Source organism: Hyaena hyaena, unplaced genomic scaffold (genome assembly GCF_003009895.1).
Source record: "Hyaena hyaena isolate Hyena2069 unplaced genomic scaffold, ASM300989v1 scaffold_82, whole genome shotgun sequence".
NCBI classification, from domain to species: domain Eukaryota; kingdom Metazoa; phylum Chordata; class Mammalia; order Carnivora; family Hyaenidae; genus Hyaena; species Hyaena hyaena.
The window spans coordinates 3,313,814-3,336,013 of NW_024080713.1; the positions used below are offsets into that span (position 1 = coordinate 3,313,814).

The following is a 22,200-nucleotide window of genomic DNA, read 5'->3' on the forward strand; positions in this document are numbered from 1 at the left end:
ATGGAGGCCAGCGTCAGCCGAGGTGTGTTAGAGGCTAACATCCTGGAACGTGTTCGGGATCCGGTTCTTCTTGGGTGTTATCAGGTGTGTGGGTGACTCGGCCAAAACTCAGAGAGTGATTGACTTTGTTGTTTCTCCCTTGAAGTGGGAACATAGCTTCTTTGGTTTATTTGGAGGCAAAATATAGAACGTGAGTAGATGGGGCCCAGCCAAGAGCCTTTCTAGGATGGAGTCTGTTCAGCTCCCCCCCCTCAGCAGTTTCAGATATATACACGGATGATCCTGCCGGAGGGAGAAAGCAGGTCCATCTCTGCCATTTTCAGCTCAGCCGCACGATGGGTACAATTCCCATGCCACGCAATTGGCCCCTTTTTATTTCTGCACTCAGCCATCACCTCAGCCATCCATAGCACATTTCATCGTTTCCCAAAAGAAATCTCATATCCATTAGCAACCATTTTCCATTTCTCCCCAACCACCCCCTAACCCAACCCTGGGCAGCCTCTGCTCTGCTTGCCATCTCTATGTACTTGCTAATTCTGGATGTTTCGTGTAAACAGAATCACACAATATGTGGTCTTTGTGACTGGCTTATTTCACCGAGCGGGAGCATAATGGTTTTAAGGCCCGTCGCCATCTCTTTCTTGAATCTCACCCTTCAAGGAGAATGAAATCTTTCCTGAGATCTCTCAGTGGACTCATCATTAAGACTCTTTGGTCTAAATTGAGCTACATGCTCAATTTTTAATCCAGTCACAGGCGCTGGAGGATGAATTACTGTGTGTGTCTTAAACTATGCAGACTACCTCCTGGCAGTATACTCTTCACCCAGATTTCTCAAATATTCTCTTTAACTTATAAACTATTTACCACTTTCACACTTACTGCCCCCTCTCTCTGATTTCTGGTCTCCTTCTTCTAATGACCCTTATCCTTGTGATTATATTGGACCCACCTGGGTAATTTGGGATCATCTTCCCAGCTCGAGCCTTAACTTAATCAGCCATGCAAAAGAGTAAGAGGTTCCAGGGGTTAAGGATATCTTTAGGGGGTCATTATTCTCTGTACCACAGTGCTTAGCGTTCACTACCAACACTTTTGAGGAAGGGTGAGAAGAACACAAGATTGGGAAGAGGGAGAATATAGCTGTGATGTATCCGTACAGCCTCAGCTGCCCCCGTGAGGATCTGTGCGGCTCTCAGAGGTGTTTTGCTTTGGGCCAAATGACCAACTTTTGAATTCTCTCCTAGATCAGTCACCATATGTGGGCCATCCACAGAAGGGCGTGATATTGGTCAAGAAGGCTCACTGCATTGGAGGCTGTCCCTGAAGGGGCCAACAGCTGAAGGCAGTCTGCCCAAACCACCCCTAGCAGCTGGGACAGCAGGTGGTACATCTCCATGTCCAGCACTCAATGCTGGTAATGATGCCTGAAAAGAGCATTTGGGAAGTTTCCATGTTTTAGAGTCATCTGTCTTTACACATTTCCAAGCTACATGTTTAAGATGCGGCTTTCCCTATAATCCCTCCTGGGGTGGGAGTGAAGAGGTGGAAGTTTAAGTTTGATAAAGCATGGACAGTCCTTAGTCAATTTATAACTGTGTCCCGCTGGAAACGATTTGAGGGGACAATAGTTAGCTTAACCAAGGGGCCAACTGTAGCCAAAAAAAGGTAGTTACCATAGGGAAAATATTAATAGTATGAGTTATATAACTTCAAAACTAAATAGGATACGACCACAATGCATTAAAATGTCAGTACATACGTGTCGTGTAATGGGTCCCGTTAACTCCTTGAAGATGAATTCATGACTAATTTCTGACTTAGTCCTATTTTGATGCAGATACTTCCCATTTGCAGGTGACATATCTGAGTCATAGGACCCACTGTTTCTATCTATACAAGCGTGCAACTGAAGAAGGGAACGTAAGGTCTCTTTCAGAGACCTGCCCCCACTGCATGTGCCCCCAGCCCCCACCACATGCCTCTGTCGCACATGTAATTCTGAGGTTTGTATTGTGTCGAGATGTCTCATCTTTTCTGGTTTCTTTTTTTTTTTTTAATGTTTTATTTTTCAGAGAGAGAGATAGAGACAGCGTGAGCAGGGGAGGGTCAGAGAGAGAGGGAGACACAGAATCTGAAGCAGGCTCCAGGCTCTGAGCCAGCTGCCAGCACAGAGCCCGACGCGGGGCTCAAACCCACGAACCATGAGATCATGACCTGAGCCGAAGTCGGACGCCTAACCGACTGAGCCCCTCATCTTTTCTGGTTTCATAATCCATATAGAAGCCTGGGAGTTGTTTCCAGATTTCTCTGCTGGGAACACAACAGAGTGACATCACCATCCCCATTCGCCACCGTGCTGGCTGCAATAAATAAAACCTACATGTTAAAGAAAGAACGTAAACTAACAAGTATCCCCCCTTGGCCTGATGAGCACTTTTCTATTAGAGATGGTCCCCAGTGAGGCCAGATCTGCTACGCATGTCTGTGTTTGACCTCCCAAGGAGGCTGCCTCTCTTCTGGGGTGTGGCTTTCTCCCGGGTCGCAGAGACCTGCCAGCTCAGCCATCTTCACAGGCACTCTGGGCATCCGCCTTGTGATGCCTGATCCGTCCAACAGGACACGGCTTCCATTCAAATAAAATCAAGTTTTCCTCTCCTAAATTTTAAGAAAAAACTTCTTTCTAGATTTTCTGATTGGGAAATTATGGTTAAGTTCATCCAGGCAGAACTTCTCTCATTTTTGGGAACTGTTTTACTGCAGCCTTAAAGCTTAGTCTGCCCATTGGACCATCCAGCATCTAGTCCCAGATTTTTCTAGCCTACAGGGACGCAGTTCAGCAACTCATTTCCTTTTCTTAAAAAAAAATGTATTTATTTATTTAGAGAAAGAGGGAGGGGGAGGGGCAGAGAGAGCAAGGGAGAGAATCTCAAGCAGGCTCTGCGTGATCAGCACAGAGCCTAATATGGGGCTCAAACCCAGGAACCTCGAGATCATGCCTGAGCTGAACTCCAGAGTTGGAGGCCCAACTTACTGAGCCGCCCAGGCGCCCCCAGCAACTCATTTTCAAATGCAAATATTCTAAATAGTTGGGACAGAAATGAAAATAACTGTCTCCCATACCTTCAATATCACAACATCTTATAGCTAGAAGGTATGTTTTATGATGATCTTCTCCCTCCCCTAATTTACAGACGGAACCTCCAGAGAGAGGGGGTAGCAGGTTCACGTTATCTAGTGTGGCCCAATCAAATCGATCAGGAACTATTCGGCTCATTTTGCAAATGAGTAAGCCGAACCCCAAAGGGAAAAAGTGAGTAAGGGTTACACAGGCTCCGACAGCTCTGGTACCAGAACCCAGGCCAGCTGACGTCCCATTCGGTGGTATAACGTCCAAACTCCTTACCACCCCTCGCCCCAATTACTCCTCTGCCTCGCCCCGCCCCGCCCCCCACCTGCCAAACTGCCTCAGGCCTTAGAGCTTTTGCACTGGCTGTTCCCTCCCTCCAGATCCTTGGGGACCTGCTCCCTCTCCTTCAGATCAGTCGCCCCTTACTCAGAAAGGTTGAGACAGCCTCATGCAGAAGAGCTCTCCTAGGGGCGCCCGGGTGGCTTAGTCGGTTAAGCGTCCGACTTTCGCTTAGGTCACGATCTCGCGGTTCGTGGGTTCGAGCCCCGCGTCGGGCTCTGTGCTGACTGCCAGCTCAGAGCCTGGAGCCTGTTTCAGTCTGTGACTCCCTCTCTCTCTGACCCTCCCCTGCTCACGCTGTCTCTCTCTCTCTCTCCTAGAAATAAATAAGACATTAAAAAAAATTAAAAAAAAAAAAAAAAGGAAGAAGAGCTGTCCTACCCACTCCCTTGATACCCAGCGTTTCAGGTTCTCCCCCCCCGCCCCGTACTTCTGATCTAAATTTGCCCTGTTCGCTTATTTTCGGATTTAGTGCCAGGTCCTAAAACAGCGTTTGTCTTGGTAGGCTTTCCATAAAATACTGTTGAGCGACAAACGGAGGGAGGAAGGAACGAACGGACGAATAAACGAGCGAAGGAGAAGTGAAGGCGGCCCCCAGGCGGCGGCCCCCGCGCGCCGCACGGTCCCGGAGCTTCGGGAAGGCGCCGCGGAACCCGAGGGCGGGGGCGCGGTTTCCCTTAAAAGCGCGGGGGAAGGTTGAGGGAGCACACAGGAAGGCAGAGCGCGGAGCGGGAGCGGCCCGGGTGAGCGGCGCGGGGCCCGGGAGCGGCGCGGGGCGCTGGGACGGGGCCGGGCCGAGGGTTCCGGGGCGCGGGGGCGGAGCCGCGGGAGCCGGCCGGGGGCGGCGGGGGCGGCCGCGTGGATGGCGGGTCCCGCGGCCACTCTGGGAGTCAGCTGGCCTGGGTTCTGCACCTGAGCTGTCGCCAGCCTGTGGGACCCTTACTCCCTTTTTCCCTTCGGGCTTCGGCTTACTCACTTGCAAATATGGGTCGAGCAGTTGCTGATCGACGGATGGGTTCATTCATTCCAGAGGCTTTACTAGGTTGTGTTTGCTAGAGATGGATTGACAGCACCTGCCCCCGAGGAGGGGTTCACAGCCTAGTGAGAAAAGCCTCACCTGATAGGTGGGGAAGGTTGAATACAATTAGAATTTGGGAGTTCTTTAAAAAACAGTACAAAACACCACCAACCAACCTGCCAGCCTGCTTTTGCAGAGGAGAGATGTTGATTTGAACATAGAACGTTTAGACTTTAACAGAGATTGAGCAGTAAGAATTCTGTTGGGTACTTAGAAGGAATATGCACTGTTAGCTAATACATTGCACATTGCCACGACAACTTACTTACACACAAATTTACAGAGTGCATTCACAGTTCTTTGAGATGTGATCTTTTTAGCCAAAGGAGCAGGTGGTGTATTCTGATTTTACTAATAAGGAGTGAGAGGTAAAGGTTAAATGACTTACCCAGGCTCTCACTGTCAGGAAGTAATAAGGCTACTCTGGAATCTAGGCCTCAGGACCCTTGCACCAGTGTTTTTTCCACCACTAGATTGCCTGCGCGTTTGCACACTTTTATAAATACGAATCACTATTTTGTGACAAAAACGGAGTTCCATTGGATCTTTAAACAGACTTTCTACCCATGCCTTGAGTGATTTTTTTAGAAATTATTTTTTTAATGTTTTGTTTATTTTTGAGAGACAGTGCGTGTGTGGTACAGGGGCAGAGAGAGGGAGACACGAATCTAAAGCAGGCTCCAGGCTCTGAGCTGTCAGCACAGAGCCCGACTCAGGGCTCCAACCCACAAACTGCGAAATCATGACCTGAGCTGAAGTCCGATGCTTAACCAACTGAGCCACCCAGATGCCCCAGCCTTGGGTGGGGTTTGTGTGTGTGTTGTTCTGTTTTATCTGCAGTCAAACTTGACCTCCTTCACACTGAGGAGTCTCCAATCTGTATCTTCTAGCCAACTTCTCTTAACTCAAAACTGTTTAACTCAAAAATCCAGGCATCCACCGATCCTTTGGCTATCCACTTGGGTGGCCTACAGGCATCCCAAACTCACTATCGCCTCAACCGCACACATTCCGTTTCTCCACAAACCTCCATTCCAAACCTAATGATGGAAATCCTTATGCAGTCGCTCCCCTAGGCACAAACCTGGCTTGGTTTCTGCTCTCCCTTCCTTCCGGTGGGCAAGTGAGGTTTCTAGCTAAGAGCAGCGTGGTGGTCAGTGGATAGAAAATTAGGTTTGATGAAGAGTGGACAGTGGTGGAGGAATACGCTAGGTTGAGTACCAGGAAATTGAAGTTAATGGGAAACTTAGCAAGGCATGTTCATTAGGATTCTTCTTGGCATCTTTTTTTCTTTGCAGGCGATGCTCCTTTCTTCTGGGTTTAGGGATGGGGTGCCTCATATGAGGAATTTATGACCTGTTTCAGGGAAATAGAGTCAGGTGAGGAGGCCAAAGGGACCTTCCTGCTTTTGACAGTTTCTCAAACTCCTTTAGCTTAAAATACTCAACGTGCTAAGTTGCCGTATTTTGGGGTAGTATGTCCTGAACCCTATCACATTCAGCAGTTAGCTAGCTGTCCAAGGACTGTTATGGGCCAGATCTTATCTTAGGCACTGGGGATCCAGCCGGGACCAGAGCTAAGTGCTTGCTCTCATGGCGTTTGCTTTCCAGTGGGCGAGGCTGATAAATCAGCAAATAAGGATCCTCACATGATCAACGCTGTAAAGAAAACAAACAGAATAAGGATCTATATTGTCACTTGGCTTTTTAGTAAAGTTGTGTTCATTTTCCTTGCTCACAGGAGTGCGTGAGAGTCTCTCTTCTCATCTTGTCATCTGTGAATATGCTCATTTAAAAAACTTGTTAATTTTAGAGGTGAGCAGTGATAGTTCTTTGGAGTTTGCATGTCTTTGATTACTCAGGAAGTTGAACATTTTCACAGTCATTTGTATTAGCGCTTCATGGAATTTTCTGTGCGTGTTCTCTGCTTATTTTCCTATTGAGTGGCTAGTGTTTTCCTCTATTTTGAATACTTTATATTACTTATCTATTGAGTCATTTATGTATAATAGGCAAACATTTATTAAAAACTTTTTAATGTTTATTTTTGAGAGACATTGTGGGGGAGGGGCAGGGAGAGAAGGGAACAAAGAATCTGAAAGGGGCTCTGTGCTGACAGCAGTGAGCCAGATGTGGGGCATGAACTCCCGAACCGAGAGATCATGGCCTGAGCTGAAGTCGGTCCCTCAACCAACTGAACCACCTGGGCATCCCTATTATTTAGTTTCTATTTTCTTTTAATTTTTAAAAAATGTTTATTTAGACAAACACTCTTAAACAGTGGTATAGTGACTGTAAGAAGAAAGAAAAGCAGGAAGCCTGGAATTCCCTTCTTCTCTGCTCTCCCACCCCTCCTTGCTTCTGATACAGTGAGGCCTAAGTGAGCAGAGCGGGGGAAGAAGTGAGTTCAGGTAGAAGGAAGTAAGGAAAGAAAGAAGAGGCAGGTGGGCAGTGAGAAGATTTGCTGAGCCCGGAAGGGAGCAGGTGGGAGGAGGCCGGAGGAGCGGTAACCAGGAACAGGAGTGAGGGAAGGAAAATGGGGATGATGGGCAATTGGACGGCGTCGTGGGGCCTCTACACAATGGCCTTGGGTACTGATCTTTTTCTTTTTCTGCTTCTATTCATCTAGCAAATCCCTAGGAGAAGATGACCGTGTTCTTTAAAACGCTTAGAAATCATTGGAAGAAAACTACAGCTGGGATCTGTCTGCTGACATGGGGAAGCCATTGGCTGTATGGAAAACACTGGTAAATATCTGACAGCCCCCACCCCGTCTTCAACCTCCAACAATAAAAAGGGCCTAAGGTCAAAATCTTGCTCAGCTGTGCTCCTCTCTATAACACATTGTGGTGTAAAAAAAAAAACAAATGTTAAAAACCCCCAAAACCAAGGCTTCTTGTAACCAATTCTCGAAAGTTGTAACTATAGCAGTGCCATTAACCCTGGATAACAGTGGCTATAGATTGTAGGAGTGAGATCAGAAGCTGAAGACATTGAGAGAGGAGTCACCTCCCAAGTTCTTAGTAGACAGGGATAAAACTCTTCGGGTCTCCTTGGGATTTTATTCCTTCGGTTTCTTGATCCGTTATCACTGCTGTTGTGGAACCCTGACTGAATCGGCTTCCTCCAACCCCCGTGACTTTGCACATTTATACAGTTAGCCTGGGTTAATTTATTTTATTTTATTTTTTTAATGTTTTATTTATTTCTAGGAGAGAGAGAGACAGCGTGAGCAGGGGAGGGTCAGAGAGAGAGGGAGTGACAGACTGAAGCAGGCTCCAGGCTCTGAGCTGGCAGTCAGCACAGAGCCCGACCCGGGGCTCGAACCCACGAACCGCGAGATCATGACCTAAGCGAAAGTCGGACGCTTAACCGACTAAGCCACCCAGGCGCCCCTAGCCTGGGTTAATTTAAATGAGACGAAGACTTCCAAGCCTTTTGATTGAATAAGGAATTCAACAGTCATGGGTTTTATTAGCCTCTAGGCATGAAGGGAGAAGAAAGTGCCAGAGCTCCCTTCTGGTTTAGCATGGTAATAAGATTTAAGTAACATTTTTATATGAAAACTATACAAATAAGAGAGCCTATCAAATTACAGTATTTGGGGATTAAGGGTTCCACCTTAAGTATTTACCAGCACTCTGAAATCCAGGTGTCTTGAATGACTACTTTGTTAAGCAAAAAAACGGCTTTCATAAAGGAAGTCTCCACATTGGAAAGGAGATTCATACTGGTATTTTTGTAAGCCATCCGTTCACCCCTGTCAGATCATCTGTGGATGCAACATGGTGTCTAGCTTTTTACAGCTGTGGATTAAATGGGATGTATCCCCCACCTCCCCCGCCCAAAGTATTCTCAAGGCTCAGCACTTGGATTCTATTAGCATATAATGAACAGACCTAAAATTGGTAGTATGTATTAAAAAAAAAAAAAAAAGATAGAGGAAATGTTTTCACAAATGGAATGTGAAACCTATAATGTGTACCTTCTCTCCCTTTTCTAACTACCTTGAGTCCTTATACCTCCTGCCTGGGTGGGAACTAGGATTCCCTTTGCGGGAGCACCTGGTCCAGGCCACAGGGAAGTCCTTCAGGGAGGACTTACCATCCCACAGCCTAAGGATCACTGCTGTTTCGCTACCGGGGAAGATTTGAGGAAATGAGCATGTTTAAGACGGTTTGTAGGTACCCTAATAATTTCTTGCCACTGTCATCTTGAGACTTTAAAAGCGGCTGACTCATTATGAATTAGATCAGAAACAGCCTGTGTTGTGCCCGAATCGCGAGTCCCAGAGACCTCTAAGGAGCCGGCACCGATGCAAATACAAAAGGGTTTTTGTTACAAGCTCGAGCAGGGGCTCACCAGCTTACCGGTGTCATGGCAGCAAGGTGAAGCGAAGAACGATAGCGAACAGGGTTTTTAAGGAGTAAGGGATGGGGGTGTTACAGTACATGTAGCATCATCACATAAGCACCAATTACAATTACAGCTTTGACCGTTCAGTATCTGTGAGGTGTTCATTACTTTTGGTGGGACCCAATCGTGACTCTTGAGAATCCTTTGAAAATGACCAATTATGAGGTGAGTTCAAAGGGCCCACATGGGGTTCAGGCAAGCAGTGAGAAATTGGCTAGTTTGTATCTGCAGTTCCCAGCCTTGACTCAGACCATAGGAATGTTGTTTGATTAGCTGAACTGAGGGCGGTCCAGGGATGGCTTTAGCCTTGAAAAGTCTAAGGCTTTTCCTGGAACTGGGACTGGGGCTACGTGCAGCCCGAGGTTGCTCTTAATGGAGGACTTAATTTTTGGCTCTTCACCTGAACTTGCAGTAGGAGCCTGGGGGCCTCAGTTTGCTCTGCCTCCACCCTTGACCTTCAAGGGTGCATTCAAAACGCAAACTCTGTTGTCCTGTTGCTCTTCTTTTTCTCAAACTTTCGTCCTGAATTCTTTTATACCATGTGGTCTTCTTGTTTTTAAATTGTAGTAGAAAACACCTAATAAAAAATTGGTCCCCTTAGCCATTTTTAAGTGTACGGGCAGTGAAGTATGTCCCCATTGTTGTGCAAGAGAGCTCCAGAGTTTTTTCATCTTACAAAATGGAAACTCTATACCCATCACACACGACTCCCCACTTCCTCTCCCCGCCCAGCCCCTGGCAACCACCAGTCTACTTTCTGTTTCTGTCTGTTTGACTACTTTAGGGACCTTGTATGAGTATTGTCATATAGTATTTGTGCTCTGTGACAGGCTTATTTCACTTAGTGTAACGTTGTTAAGATTCATTACTGTTGTAGCAGATCGCAGGTTTTCCTTCTTAAAAAGCTGAATAACATTCCATCATATGCGTGTTCCTACCACCTTCTCTCCATCCAGTCATTGTTGATGCACATTTGGGTTGCTTCTACCTCTTGGCTATTGTGAATAATGCTATGACAGTGAACTTGAGTGAGCAGGTATGTCTTCCAGATCCTGTTTTCAGTTCTTTTGGGTATCTACCCAGAAGTGGGATTGCTGGATCATAGGGTATCAGGAAGCACTATACTGTTTTCCATAGCGGTCGTACCATTTTACAAGCACCAGTCTTCCTGTTTCTCCACATCCTCACCAATGTGTGTTATTTGTGTTTTGCTTGCTTTTGTTTTTGATAGTGGCCATCCTAATGGGTATGATACAGGCATCTTGTGGTTTGGATTTGCATTTCCCTAATTAGTGATGTTGAGCATCTTTTCACATACTGTTTGGCCATTTGCTTATCTTTGGAGAAATGTCTGTTCAAATCCTTGGCTCATTTTTAAAAATCAGGTTCCTTGGTTGGTGTTGTTGAGTTGTAGGAATTCTTTAACCCCTTATGAGATACATGATTTGCAAATGTTTTCTCTCACTCCATCGGTGGCCTTTTCACTCCTTAATGGTGTCCTTTGATGCCAAGAGTTTTAAAGTTTGGTGTAATCCCCTTGGTCTATTTCTGTTTTTGTTGCCTCTGTTTTTGGTGTCCTGTCTAAGAAATCACTGCCAAATCCATTGTTAGGAAGCTTTCCCCCTTGTGTTTTCCGCTAGGAATTTTATAACTTTAGGTCTAATAGTTAGGTCTTGAATCCATCTTGAGTCCTTTCCCCATTGTGTGGTCCTGGCATCCTGTCTAACATCCGTTGATCATATATGCAAGCTTTTTAAAAAATTTATTTCTGGGTGCTCTGTTCTGTTCCACTGGTCTGTATATTCATGCCAGTATCATTGGCTTTCATAGCTTTGTAATATGTTTTGAAATTAGGAAGTGTGAGGCCTCTGACTTGGTTCTTTTTCAAGATCCTTTTGGCTATTCAGCATCCCTTGTGTTACCTATGAATTTAGGATTTTTTTTCTCTTTCTGCAAAAAATGCCACTGAAATTTTGATAGGGATTGCATTGAATCTGTAGCTTATTTGGACATTTTTATGAAATTACGTCTTCCAGGGCATGAACACAGATGTTTTTCCACCTATTTGTATTTTTAATTCCAGCAATATTTTGTAGTTTTTAGTGTACAAGTCTTTCACCTGCTTGGGTTAAGTTTATTCCTAACTATTCATTTTCTGATGCTATCGTAAATGGAATTATTTTCTTAATTTCCTTTTTGGATTGTTCATTGTTAGTGTATAAAAACACAATGGATTTTTATGTGCTGATTTTTGTATTCTGCTATGTTGCTAAATTTGTATTTTCTAACAGTTTTTTGTTGTCATTGAGTGGAATCTTTAGGGTTTTCTATGTAAAAGGTCGTGTCATCTGCAAACTGGTAATTTTTCTTCCTTTCCAGTTTTGATGCCTTTTCTTTTTCTTGGCTAATTACTCTGTATAGGAATTCCAATACCACCTTGAATAGAAGTGGCAAGATCCTTGCCTTGTTCCTGATGTTTGAGAAAAAGCTTTCAGTTTCTCTGTGTTGAGTATGGTGTCAGCTCTGGGCTTTACATGTGGGTTCTTTGGTTATGTTTAGATTATTTCTTTTTATTGTCTTTTTCCTTTTTCTATATATCCTTGACCTTTTTTTAAAAAAATTTTTTTAAATATTTATTTTTGAGAGAGAGACAGAGACCGTGTGAACGGGGGAGGGGCAGAGAGAGAGAGACACACACACACAGAATCTGAAGCAGGCTCCAGGCTCTGAGCTGTCAGCACAGAGCCTGACATGAGGCTCGAGATCTGAACAGCAAGATGATGACCTGAGCTGAAGTTGGACACTTAACCGATTGAGCCACCCAGGCGCCCCTATGTATCCTGAACTTTTTCACCTAGCAGTCTTGACATTATTCCTCTATATTAATCTGCTTTTTTCCCTGAGAAAATCTTCTCTGTGGCTCTCTTGAGTAGGAGCCGCCTTGCCCCTCAAATGGGTTGTAAAGTACGGTTGGCATTCTCTTCGCTCCTCAGTACCTATTCCAAACCATTAGTTTTCCATTTTTTCCCTACAAATCTCTTTTCCTTTGAGGCTCAGAATATCTGGCTGTATCCGAAAACTGTAAACCTTTCAGCTTTCTGGGATCTCCCCTGTTAGTTGTAGGCTTCAGTGCCTGGTTTACCTGTGTCCTTTTCCCTCCGAGTCTTGTTACCTTCCCGAGGACCCCAAGTATACCTGTGGATGACCCGTGTACCCGCCTGGAGTTCCTCTCACTGACTCCATCTACCTCCAGGACTTTGGCTGCTGCTCGACCCACCTTCCGTGGCTGAGACCTTAATCATTGCTTGTCCCTGTTCTACTTCTGAACCTGGAACTTCATTATTCTAGTCTCCTCTATTATTCCAAATTTCCTAACCTTCTTCCTCTTTTTTAATATTAGCAAGACTTCTTGTCCCTGAGAACCTCCAGTTTCTTCTGAATCTATCACTTTGCTCCTTTCTTCAGTTTTTCCCTAGACTTTTTTGATCCACATATCACACACTTCTCAACTGTACTTTTCACATGTCCTCCCTGGCTTTTCTGTTTTTCTTTGAGACAGCATTTCATGCAGGGGCTGGGCAGAGGGAGAGAGAGAGACTCTCTAGCAGGCCCCATGCTCGGCGCAGAGCCTGACATGGGGCTCCATCCCACGACCCTGGGATCATGAGCTGACATCTGACAGCCCCAGCTGCCCCTCTGAGAGGAAACTTCACCAAGGATGGTGCACAGAGCTGGGCTTGTCCCCAGCCAGCTCCTGCCTAGCTCAGGGCCACTTGTGTCTGGGGAATGCCCTCTTCCTTTTCCCTGTCCCTCACTTATGGCTTGGCTGGCACTCGACCCATGGTCTTGGCTCCTTGCGCTCCCGTGGGAGCCCCTACGAACACCCTGAGGGCCCTTTCTCAACTCCCTTCAGCCAGAGGCAGGTGGCCCTCCCTCCCTCATTCACAGAATGGAGATGCACACAGGGGCACGATCCCATGACCCTGAGATTATGACCTGATCTGAAATCAAGAGTCAGATGCCCACCTGACTGAGCCATCCAAGTGCTGCCCCCGCCCCCAACCCCCCTGGCCTTTTCTATCCCTCCTTCCTCCTTCTCTTCACAGTAAGCTGTTTGAATAGGTTTTGTAGTCTTCCCTTACCTCCTACTCATTCTATATCCTATGCAGTCTTTGTTAGAATTATTCTCCCCAGTTTTACTTCTCATTCTTTTTGACAGCTCCGCTTTAGACACAGTGACTGTCCTTGAAATAATTTTTCATTGCCTTCTGTTTCTCCTCCTCTGTGGCTGTTCCTTCTCGTTCACTCCTCCCCTCCACTCATACATTAGGGAAGCGGTTCCCTAGGGCTCTGCCACGGGCCTTCTTGCGTTGGGTCCTCTCTCTGCGTGATCTCATCTACCCAGTGCCTGCGCTTTCCAGCTGTTTGTAGACTGAGCCCACGTTTGTTTCCCTAAAGACCTCTTCGCGGCTCCAGACCTATATATGCATTCACCTGCCTGCTTAACGTGTCCCCTCGCCTGCTTCACAGATGCCTCCAGCTCAGCCGGCTGAGGAGCAAAAGTGTGCTTGCCACGCCCACCCTTCTCCACGATCGCATCACTCGCCACCTATGTAACCTCCCAAACTAGAAATGTGAGCGCCCCCCCCCCACCTGTCCTTCATCCTCCTTTCCCACACGCAGGCCGTACATTCGAAGCCATTTTGCCTTTTCTAAATCTCTGAACGTGTTTGATTTCTTTTGGCAGCTCAGCTGTCACCACCACAGTATCATCATCTCTTGCCTGGATTCTTCTTCTTTGTCTTTTTTTTTTTTTTTGTAAATGTTAGTTTTTGAGAGAGAGTGCGTTAGCACGTGAGTGGGGGAGGGGCAGGGAGAGCTAGAGGGAGACACAGAATCCGAAGCAGGTTCCAGGCTCTGAGCTGTCAGCACAGAGCCCATTGTGGGGCTCAAACTCCTGAGCCATGAGATCCTGATTGGAGCCAAGGTCGATGCTCAACTGACTGGCTCAACCCAGGTGCCCCTCTTGCCGGCATTTTAATTAAATGCTTCCGAACTGTTCTTGCATCTGCTCCTGCCTAGTTCTTAGCTAATTTGCACTCCACTGCCAAAGGGATGTTTAAAGTGCAGGTTGCTATTGCTTTTGGATTTGACTCTCTGTGACTTGGCCCCATGTGTGCACGTCTCCGGCCCTGCCACACCTGCACCTTAGTCTATAGAACTCTCACGTCACTTTGGAAAAAGTTCACTTCCCTCAAAAGTTCTGTTTCAGGGCTCCTGGGAGGAACTTTACACATGGTGTTCCCTCCTGGAGCGCTGTGACCACCCCCCCCCCCAGCCCCTGCCTTCTTCCCAGCCAGCTACCTTTCCTCCTAAGAAACACTATTTCTTCCCTGCCCGCTGCACACACGTTATATTCTTCCTTTCTGTCTCCTTGGGCAGGGTCTCTAGCCTCCTGTCCGAGGCCAGCCCCTCCAATGCTGACCTAAATCCTGTTCTATCTCATTGGTTATCTTCTCCCTCACTTCATCTTTAATCTCCCCCTTCTTGCTTTTCCCTCCTACTTGTCAAACCGCTGTGGCTTAAACCTGACATCTCTCAACTGTATTTCCATTTATTGACTACTCTTCTTTCATTTACACCATTTTTTTTAAGTTTATTTATTTTGAGAGAGAGAGAGCACGAGCGTGTGTGCGTGAGCATGCAGGGGAGGGGCAGAATGAGAGGGAGAGAGAGAATCCCAAGCAGGCTCCACACTGTCAGCCCTGAACCTGACACAGGGCTCAATCGCATGAACTAGGAGACCATGACCTGAGCCAGAATCAAGTGTGAAATGCTTAACCAACTGAGCCACCCAGGTGCCCCCATTGATACCATTCTGAAAAGCATATCCCACACCTTCAACCTCCCTTCACTTTAGAGTAAGCTTAGTACTGTATGATTTCTATTTCATCTTTTGATTGAGCCTGCTCTTGACAAAGTCATTAATAGCCCCATAGCTGTCAGTTCAATGGATACTCTTCAGTCCCTATTGGCCACATTTGTTTCCCTTTGACTCTTTTTGAGTCACCTATAGGGTGTCTTGCTCTCCTTGTCCCTTAAATGCTGGACTTTCCTAGGTTCCTCTTCTCCTTCCATGCACTACTTAGGTGATCATAACCACACTGTTTTCAAGCATGCTTTTCCAAGGATGATGAATCAATTTTAGAGTCCTAATATTTTTTTAGTCCTTTATCTTGATTCTCTTGATGTCTGCAAGTCAGTGGTCCTGGAGTTCTATCCTGCCATCAGCCATCAGAACCTGCTTCCAGAAGAGAACTCGGATCTTCAGCAGCCAGCCTGTAAATGACTCTCCAGTGCTCAGAGTGCAGAGACCCACTTCTTCCGTCAGGCACAGAGGGCCCTTGGTGGCTCTGCCCTTGTCTTCCTCTCTAGCCTTTTCCTGATCCCTTCTCAACCCACCTCCATGGCTCCTCAGCTTGACCTGTGGTCCAGCGGTCCCTGAAACAAGGCCTGCTTTCTGACCCTTCTGTTCTTCCCTCTCCCCGCAAACACTTGGACTCTTCCTCACCTGGCCCGTAACTCAAATGTGTCACAGAGGTGGTGTTATCAGATGAGGAGGAAAGAAGACCAACAGTTACTCAATTATTCATTATTCACAACAGCGTGTTGAATAATAACTCTTAACTTGGTGCTGAGCCAGTGCTTTTCGTGCCTGTGGTCTCCTCGAATCCTCAGAATTGTGCTGTGAGAGAGGTAGTAAGATTTCCATGTCCGAGATTAGGAAATTGAGGCTCAGGTAAATTAGTAGCTTGTGGGTTTTGGACCCAGGTAAATCGTACGTGAAATCCCATGTCTGTTCTTGGCTGGTGACAACTTTGGAGAGCAATGCTCACTTGTGCATATAAATTCCACTGTATTTATTAATGACACTACCTTTTAACTGCCTCTCCTGTAACTTTATCAGAACTCCTCTGTGATGTTCTTTTTGTAGTTTTAACTGGAATAAAGCCCTAAGAACACCTTTATTAGCATTTACTGTGCATCAGTGGTGAAAACTGAACACATTTCCAGGGACCAAGACCCTCATTTCCAAACCTCCAGGGTGTTGTCGGTTTCTCTGTGCTCTGTAGTTGTCTCTGTTGATACCTTCGTCCCACTCCCCTTTTGCTCACTGTTTTTTCCCTTCACTCTGCCTTTCCCTTTTTAGCTTCCGTACCTTTTTGTAATAAGTAGATGAGTATATTTTCCTTATTCTCTGAAAATGTTCAAACATATGGCAAAATTGAAAGCATTTTACAATAAACACCTGCCTATCTGTTACTTGGAGTCTAGATTTTATGGTATTTGCCTTATCACGTATCTCCATTTGTCCATGCCTGTCTCACTTTTTGATGCATTTCAAAATAATTTGTAGAGGTATGTGTACTTCCACCTAAATACTTGAAGATGCTCATCAGTGATTAGAGCGTCAGCAAATTCATATTTGCTTCCAATGGTTTTTTGTTATAGAATTTATGTACAGTGGAATATACAGATTTTTCTTTTAATGTTTACTTATTTTTGAGAGAGCTGGAGCATGAGCAGGGGAGGGGCAAGAGACAGAGGGAGACACAGAATCTGTAGGCTCCAGGCTCCGAGCTGTCCGCACAGAGCCCGATGCAGGGATTGACCTCACGACTCTGAGATCATGACCTGAGCCAGTCAACAGTTAACCAACTGAGCCACCCAGGCGCCCCTGGAATGTAGGGATCTTAAGTGCATGTGCACTGAGTTCTGTCAGGTGCATATACCTTTACCCCTGAGATTCCTAGCACAATACAGGACGTTGCCATCACTCTGGGTGTTTTCTTGTCCCTTGCCCCAAGGGGAACTGCTGATTTTCTCCCCCCACCGTAGATTGATTCCCCCTGCCCCCACTCTGTTCTGAACTTTATGTACATGGAATAAGATGCATTCTTTTCCATGTCCCCTGTCCCAAGGGGAACTGCTGATTCCCCCCCCCCCCGCTGTAGATTGATTCCCCCCCCCCCCACCCTGTTCTGAACTTTATATACATGGAATAAGATGCGTTCTTTTTTTGAAAGGCTACTTTCTCTCAGCACACTGGCTTTGAGATTCCTCCATGCTATTGCATTTATCTCTAGTTCATTCCTTTTTATTGCTCAGTAGTAAGAAGGTAAGCATATTATAATGGTCAATATTTTATACTTAGAGAATTGTAAATTCCTTGATTTTGATTTGAGACCGGTGAACAAAGTATTTTACATTACTCACTTTAAAAAACACAAATTGTGGGGCACCAGGGTGGCTCAGTCAGTTGGATGTCGGACTCCTGATTTCGGCCTGGGTCATGATCTTGAAGTCCACGGGATTTAGCCCCGTGTCGGGCTCTGGGCTGACACAGCAGAAACTCCTTGAGATTCTCTCTCTCCCTCTCTCTGCCCCTCCCCGACTCATGCATGCATTCTCTGTCTCTTTCAAAAATAAACATTAAAAAAACCCGGACAAACTGTTTTATTAGATGTATTTGACTTTTTTTCCTTTTGAAAGGAAAACCATATCTCCTGATGAAGGATTCACATGCCAGTAATAACAGTTGTCTGTATTTTAATGTTGATTTTGAGATTTTAATAGTGGTCATGGTTTTTCTAAGGAAATGTTTTTTCTGCAACAGATTTGGAAGAAGTTGCATATATTTAATTCCATTTTTGGTTGCTGCCTTTAATTTGCCTTTTGACCCAGGTATTATTTATTTGCAGGCTCTTTTCCATTATTACTGTATTTGTAAGTTGTCCTCTCCTGTGGGAGTGCCTTCTGCTTTCATTCTCCCCTTTCTGTTTCAAGGAAGAAAACCTGTGATATTTTCCCATAATTTCCCCTCGGCTGGTTGCGGGAGGTGCCTGGAGTGTCGGGACTGCTCTCAGGACTCAGCAAGAGCGTGTGAAGAGGAGGAAATGACCCTGTTTGCTGAAAAGAAGGCGCATTAAGTACTGCTCCTTCCTCTTCAACCGCTCTTTCCAGGCTTTCTGGGCTCCCTGGGGGCGATTATGCTCCAGGCTCTTCAGTTCCTCCTGTCAGCAGTTATCTGCGATAGTCCCTCACTTGTCTGTCACCCTTTTAGTAGCACTGAATCTGCTAACATAAAGTGCGGGGGAGAGGAGGCCATGCAGTGTTAAAGTTGTCTCTGGAGTCAGACAGAACTGGCGCTTCCCGGCAGTGTGACCTTGAGCTCTCTAAGCCTTAGGTCCCCCTCAACAGTGGGATGATAACGGTGCCTCACTGGATCATCGGAGGATCGAGTGAAGAACCGTAAAGCTGTTAGCAGAGTGCCTGATAGACATAAGGTTCAATAAATGCTAGTAATTGCGAGTAAATTTGATGTTCAGTACTTTGGAAGTTAGAATAAATTACTTCTGGTAACTGGGCAAAGTGATTTGAGAGACAACCAGCGGGGAAGGAAGACCAGAATCTGCCGGATGGTCTAATAAGGACTCCGTCTTATTATTTCACTTTATGTGTGACAAGACAGCTTGGAAAGTGTAGGGGTTTTTTTGTTTGATATTTCTTTTTTTTTCTTAAACAGTTTATATGGTTTCCATATAACACCCAGTGCTCATCCCCACAACTGCCCTCCTCCATGTCCATCTCCCCCCTTCCTCTCTCCCCCACCCCCATCAGCCCTCAGTTTGTTCTTAGCTTTCAACAGTCTCTCATGGGTTGCCTCCCTCCCTCCCCCCCACTATTTTTCCCCTCCTCCCACATTGTCCTCAGTTAAGTTCCTCCTAATCCTCCTATACGTGCAAACATATGGTATTTGTCCTTCTCTGCCTGACTTACTTCGCTCAGCATAACACCCTCAAGGTCCATCCACGTTGCTACACATGGCCAGATTTCCTTCTTTCTCATCGCCATGTAGTATTCCATGGTATAGATAAACCACATCTTCTTGATCCATTTGTCCGTTGATGGACACTTAAGCTCTTTCCATGTTTTGGCTATTGTTGAGAGTGCTGCTATGAACATTGGGGTCCATGTTCCCCTATGCATCAGCACTCCTGTGTCCCTTGGGCAAATTCCTAGCAGTGCTATTGCTGGGTCATAGGGGAGTTCTATTGTTAATTTCCTGAGGAACCTCCACACGTTTTCCAGAGGGGTTTGGAAAGTGTAGTTTTAAGGCCGGACATAACCACAGACGAGGCGAGCAGTTACAGTTAGCTTGTCTGGACCATCATGCATCTGATTTCAGCTCCGACTATTGCTTTCATCACTGGGGACCTCGTGCTTGCTGGTGCCGAGTCTGGTTTCTCTCTCTGTGATTTCGGTTGGTGAGCCTTGGCGCAAGTTCTCAACTTCCCCTCGTGGCTCAGCAGTGGACAGTAGCCTTGCCCTTGCTCTGTTCTGGCTCCTGGTGCTCAGCTCTGTCCTTTGGCTCAGTGCTCCGGCACTGGTTCAGTCAGCCACCTTGGCCTCTGACTCAGGGCTCCCTCTGTTCATTTCTGTGGGACGTCTAGCTTCTCGGCCAGAATTGCTGATACTTTCTTGGGGATTTCAAAGTCCCATTAATAGTATGAATCCTTGAATATGAAACTTAGAAAGCAAATGTGATGCTAAGTGATGGTCCTGGGTCATGTGTCCCTAGGTTTTTATTAATATTGGAGTTTTTTTTTCTGAATATAGAAATGTTAATCTTGATTACTGTATCATCAACTTCCACAAGCATGGGTGGGAGCTCACCCTGCAAGTTCTGTGGCCAAAATACAATCGCTTAGAAGAAATAAAAATAAATGGTTTTAAGTTGGCATTGGGGTGTGTGTTCAGTGTCATTCAGTTGTATCAAGATCTTGGTAATAGTAATGATGATAATCAGCCACACTTAATCAAGGCTTGTCATATACCAGACGCAATTCTAAGCACTTTGTTTATTAACTCGTTTAATCTTCCGAACAACTTAGAGATGGTTATTCATCTCGTACTAGTGTGAGATTAATTGCCCTAGAAGGATGAAGAAACTGAGGGAGAGCAAGGTTAAGTACTTTGCCTAAGGTCACACAGCTACAAAGTGGGAGAGCCCTGATTCCAGACCAGGTAGTTCTTAACCGTAACCTCTGGAACTGGCTGCTGTATCTACGGGAGCCGGGGAGTAATGAAGAACCGTAAGTGGAGGATTGTCCGCTGTGAAGGCCGCATAGGACATAAGGCAGATACTTGAATGTAGTGTTTCATGTCTGGGCTTCCCAGCTACCTGGGTCTGGGTCTGAGCCTTAGTATTTATCACTCGCTGGGTGTGTGACTTTGGGCAGATTATTCAGGCTTGTTAAACTTCACCATATTCGTCCGTATAACATCTGACAACATTATTGTGACACTTGGGAGATACAGTCTCCGCTCCTGGCACAGATTAAAAAGAGCAGTTACTTTTATTATGAATGTGTGTGAGGCACTCTGTGCTAGGTCCTGTGTGAGGGTACAAAGTAAATGTAAGGGGTGCCTAAGAAAAGATGACTTTCAAGTTTTTTTTTTATTATGGAGATTTTAATCATAAAAATCAGAATAGTATAATACCCATGTGTTCTCATCCAGCCTCAGTAAATATCAACATTTTACTAATCTCCTTTCATTTCTCTACTTTTTTTTTTTTTTCCTGGAATATTTTAAAGCAGATTTTCAGAAATTCTAGCTTATATCGTTTGGTATCTTGTCTTTAATAAGTAAGAACTTAGAAGATCACAATGCCATTATTATGAACCTAACAAAATTGAAAACCTTTTGTATCTTCTGCTATCCAGTCTGTTTATATTTCCCCATAATCCCCACATTCTTTTATGGGTTTGTTCAAATCAACATCAAAACAAGTTTTGACACGTTGTGTTTAGTATCTGTCTCTTAAGCCTCTCAAGCTATAGCCCCCTCCTTTTAAAGTATTTATTTATTTTCAAAACCAGGCAGGCCTACATTTGCCCTGGAGAGCTTTTCATACTCAAGATTTTGTGGGTAAGTTACACCATTCAGTGCTGAGCACAGTCCTATGGGAGCCCGAGGCAAGAGAAAAATTGGTGATACTCGTTCTGTCTTTATTTCAAACTGTGACATTGTGTTCACCAGGGGTCTTCTGCATTCATTTTAATGTTTAGAATTTTTAAAATACTTGTCTCCATTGTGTTTTCTGGCGTAAATCTTGCATCTGCGGTAACTGCCTCCCTCTCCTCATCGTAGTCTCAGCCCTGAGTCGTTTAATCTGTTCCCCTGTGTCTTCTAAACTGGTGATCAGAGCCAGGGGCTGGAACTTTGCTGCTATCCAAAGCATGGGCCGTGCTCCCGCAGTGCAGTTACTCCTGGGAAGGGGTTAGAAACCCAGAGTCTCAGGCACCAGCCCAGACCTGCTGGATCAGGATGTGCATATGACCAGGTCTCCAGGGGATTTGTGTGTGTACTGGGATTTGAGGATCTCGGCTCTGGAGGCAATACTTAGATTTCAGGTTTAATGTTTTGGGCAAGAATGCTTCAGATGTGTGTTTTGGATTTCTTACTGTGTCAGGAAGTACGTGGTGGGGGTTGGCCTGCTTTGGGGGATATTAAGATTGGTCGGTGGATTCAGAGGCAATCAGCTTAGTGCACGTGTTAGAAAGTGAAGACAGTGGCTTCTTAGAGTTACTGGAACCACATGGTTAGGAGAGGGACCATATGGGTTTGAACATGAGCTTTCCATCTGCCAGCTATGCAACCTTACTCACTGTACTTCAATTCTCTCTAAACTCTAACTCTAGTTCTCTCTCTAGTGGAACCCATCTCTTTGGGTTGTCATGCCCACTTTCTTAGAATAAGGCCAGGCACAGAGAAAGCTCTCCATCAGAAATAGCACTTTTTCTTCTGGCTTTTCCTTCCTTATCAGAGAAAGCGACATAACAAAGATGTGTTTTGAGTTGGGCCTTGCAGTAAGTGGGACAGTGGACTAGGTGATATTAATGCCTTGAGCATAGGCAGAAAGTGGAAATGCATGGTGTATTTTTGGAGATTGGCAAGGAATTTGACTTCACTATAGACTAGTTACATTTTTTTGGTAGAATAGGGGAAAAAGCTCAATTATGGAAGTCTTTGATTATAGGCAGTTTGGAGCATTTGGTGAGCAGTGGAGGCTCTGTGAAGATGTTTAAGGAGAGGAGCATGTCATGAGCAAAGGTGCTCAGGAAGCTTAGCCTGGCACCCTTGGGCAAGATGTGTTGGAAGGGGAGGGC

At 45.6% G+C, this 22,200-nt stretch overlaps 1 protein-coding gene across 3 annotated transcripts in view; it reads left to right on the forward strand.

Moving 5' to 3' along the window:
* The first annotated feature begins 4,160 nt into the window (after positions 1–4,160).
* Positions 4,161–22,200, forward strand: part of AGK (acylglycerol kinase) — an 80,212-nt gene continuing 62,172 nt past the window's right edge. For 2 of the 3 annotated variants that reach the window (XM_039234059.1, XM_039234063.1), the window contains exons 1-2: positions 4,161–4,215; positions 7,179–7,296. In XM_039234059.1, the coding sequence (XP_039089990.1) occupies positions 7,196–7,296 (101 nt within the window). In that variant the 5' untranslated portion in view covers positions 4,161–4,215; positions 7,179–7,195. Of the gene's footprint in view, positions 4,216–6,283; positions 6,365–7,178; positions 7,297–22,200 lie in introns of those variants that run through there. The other variant, XM_039234060.1, reaches the window with a different exon arrangement.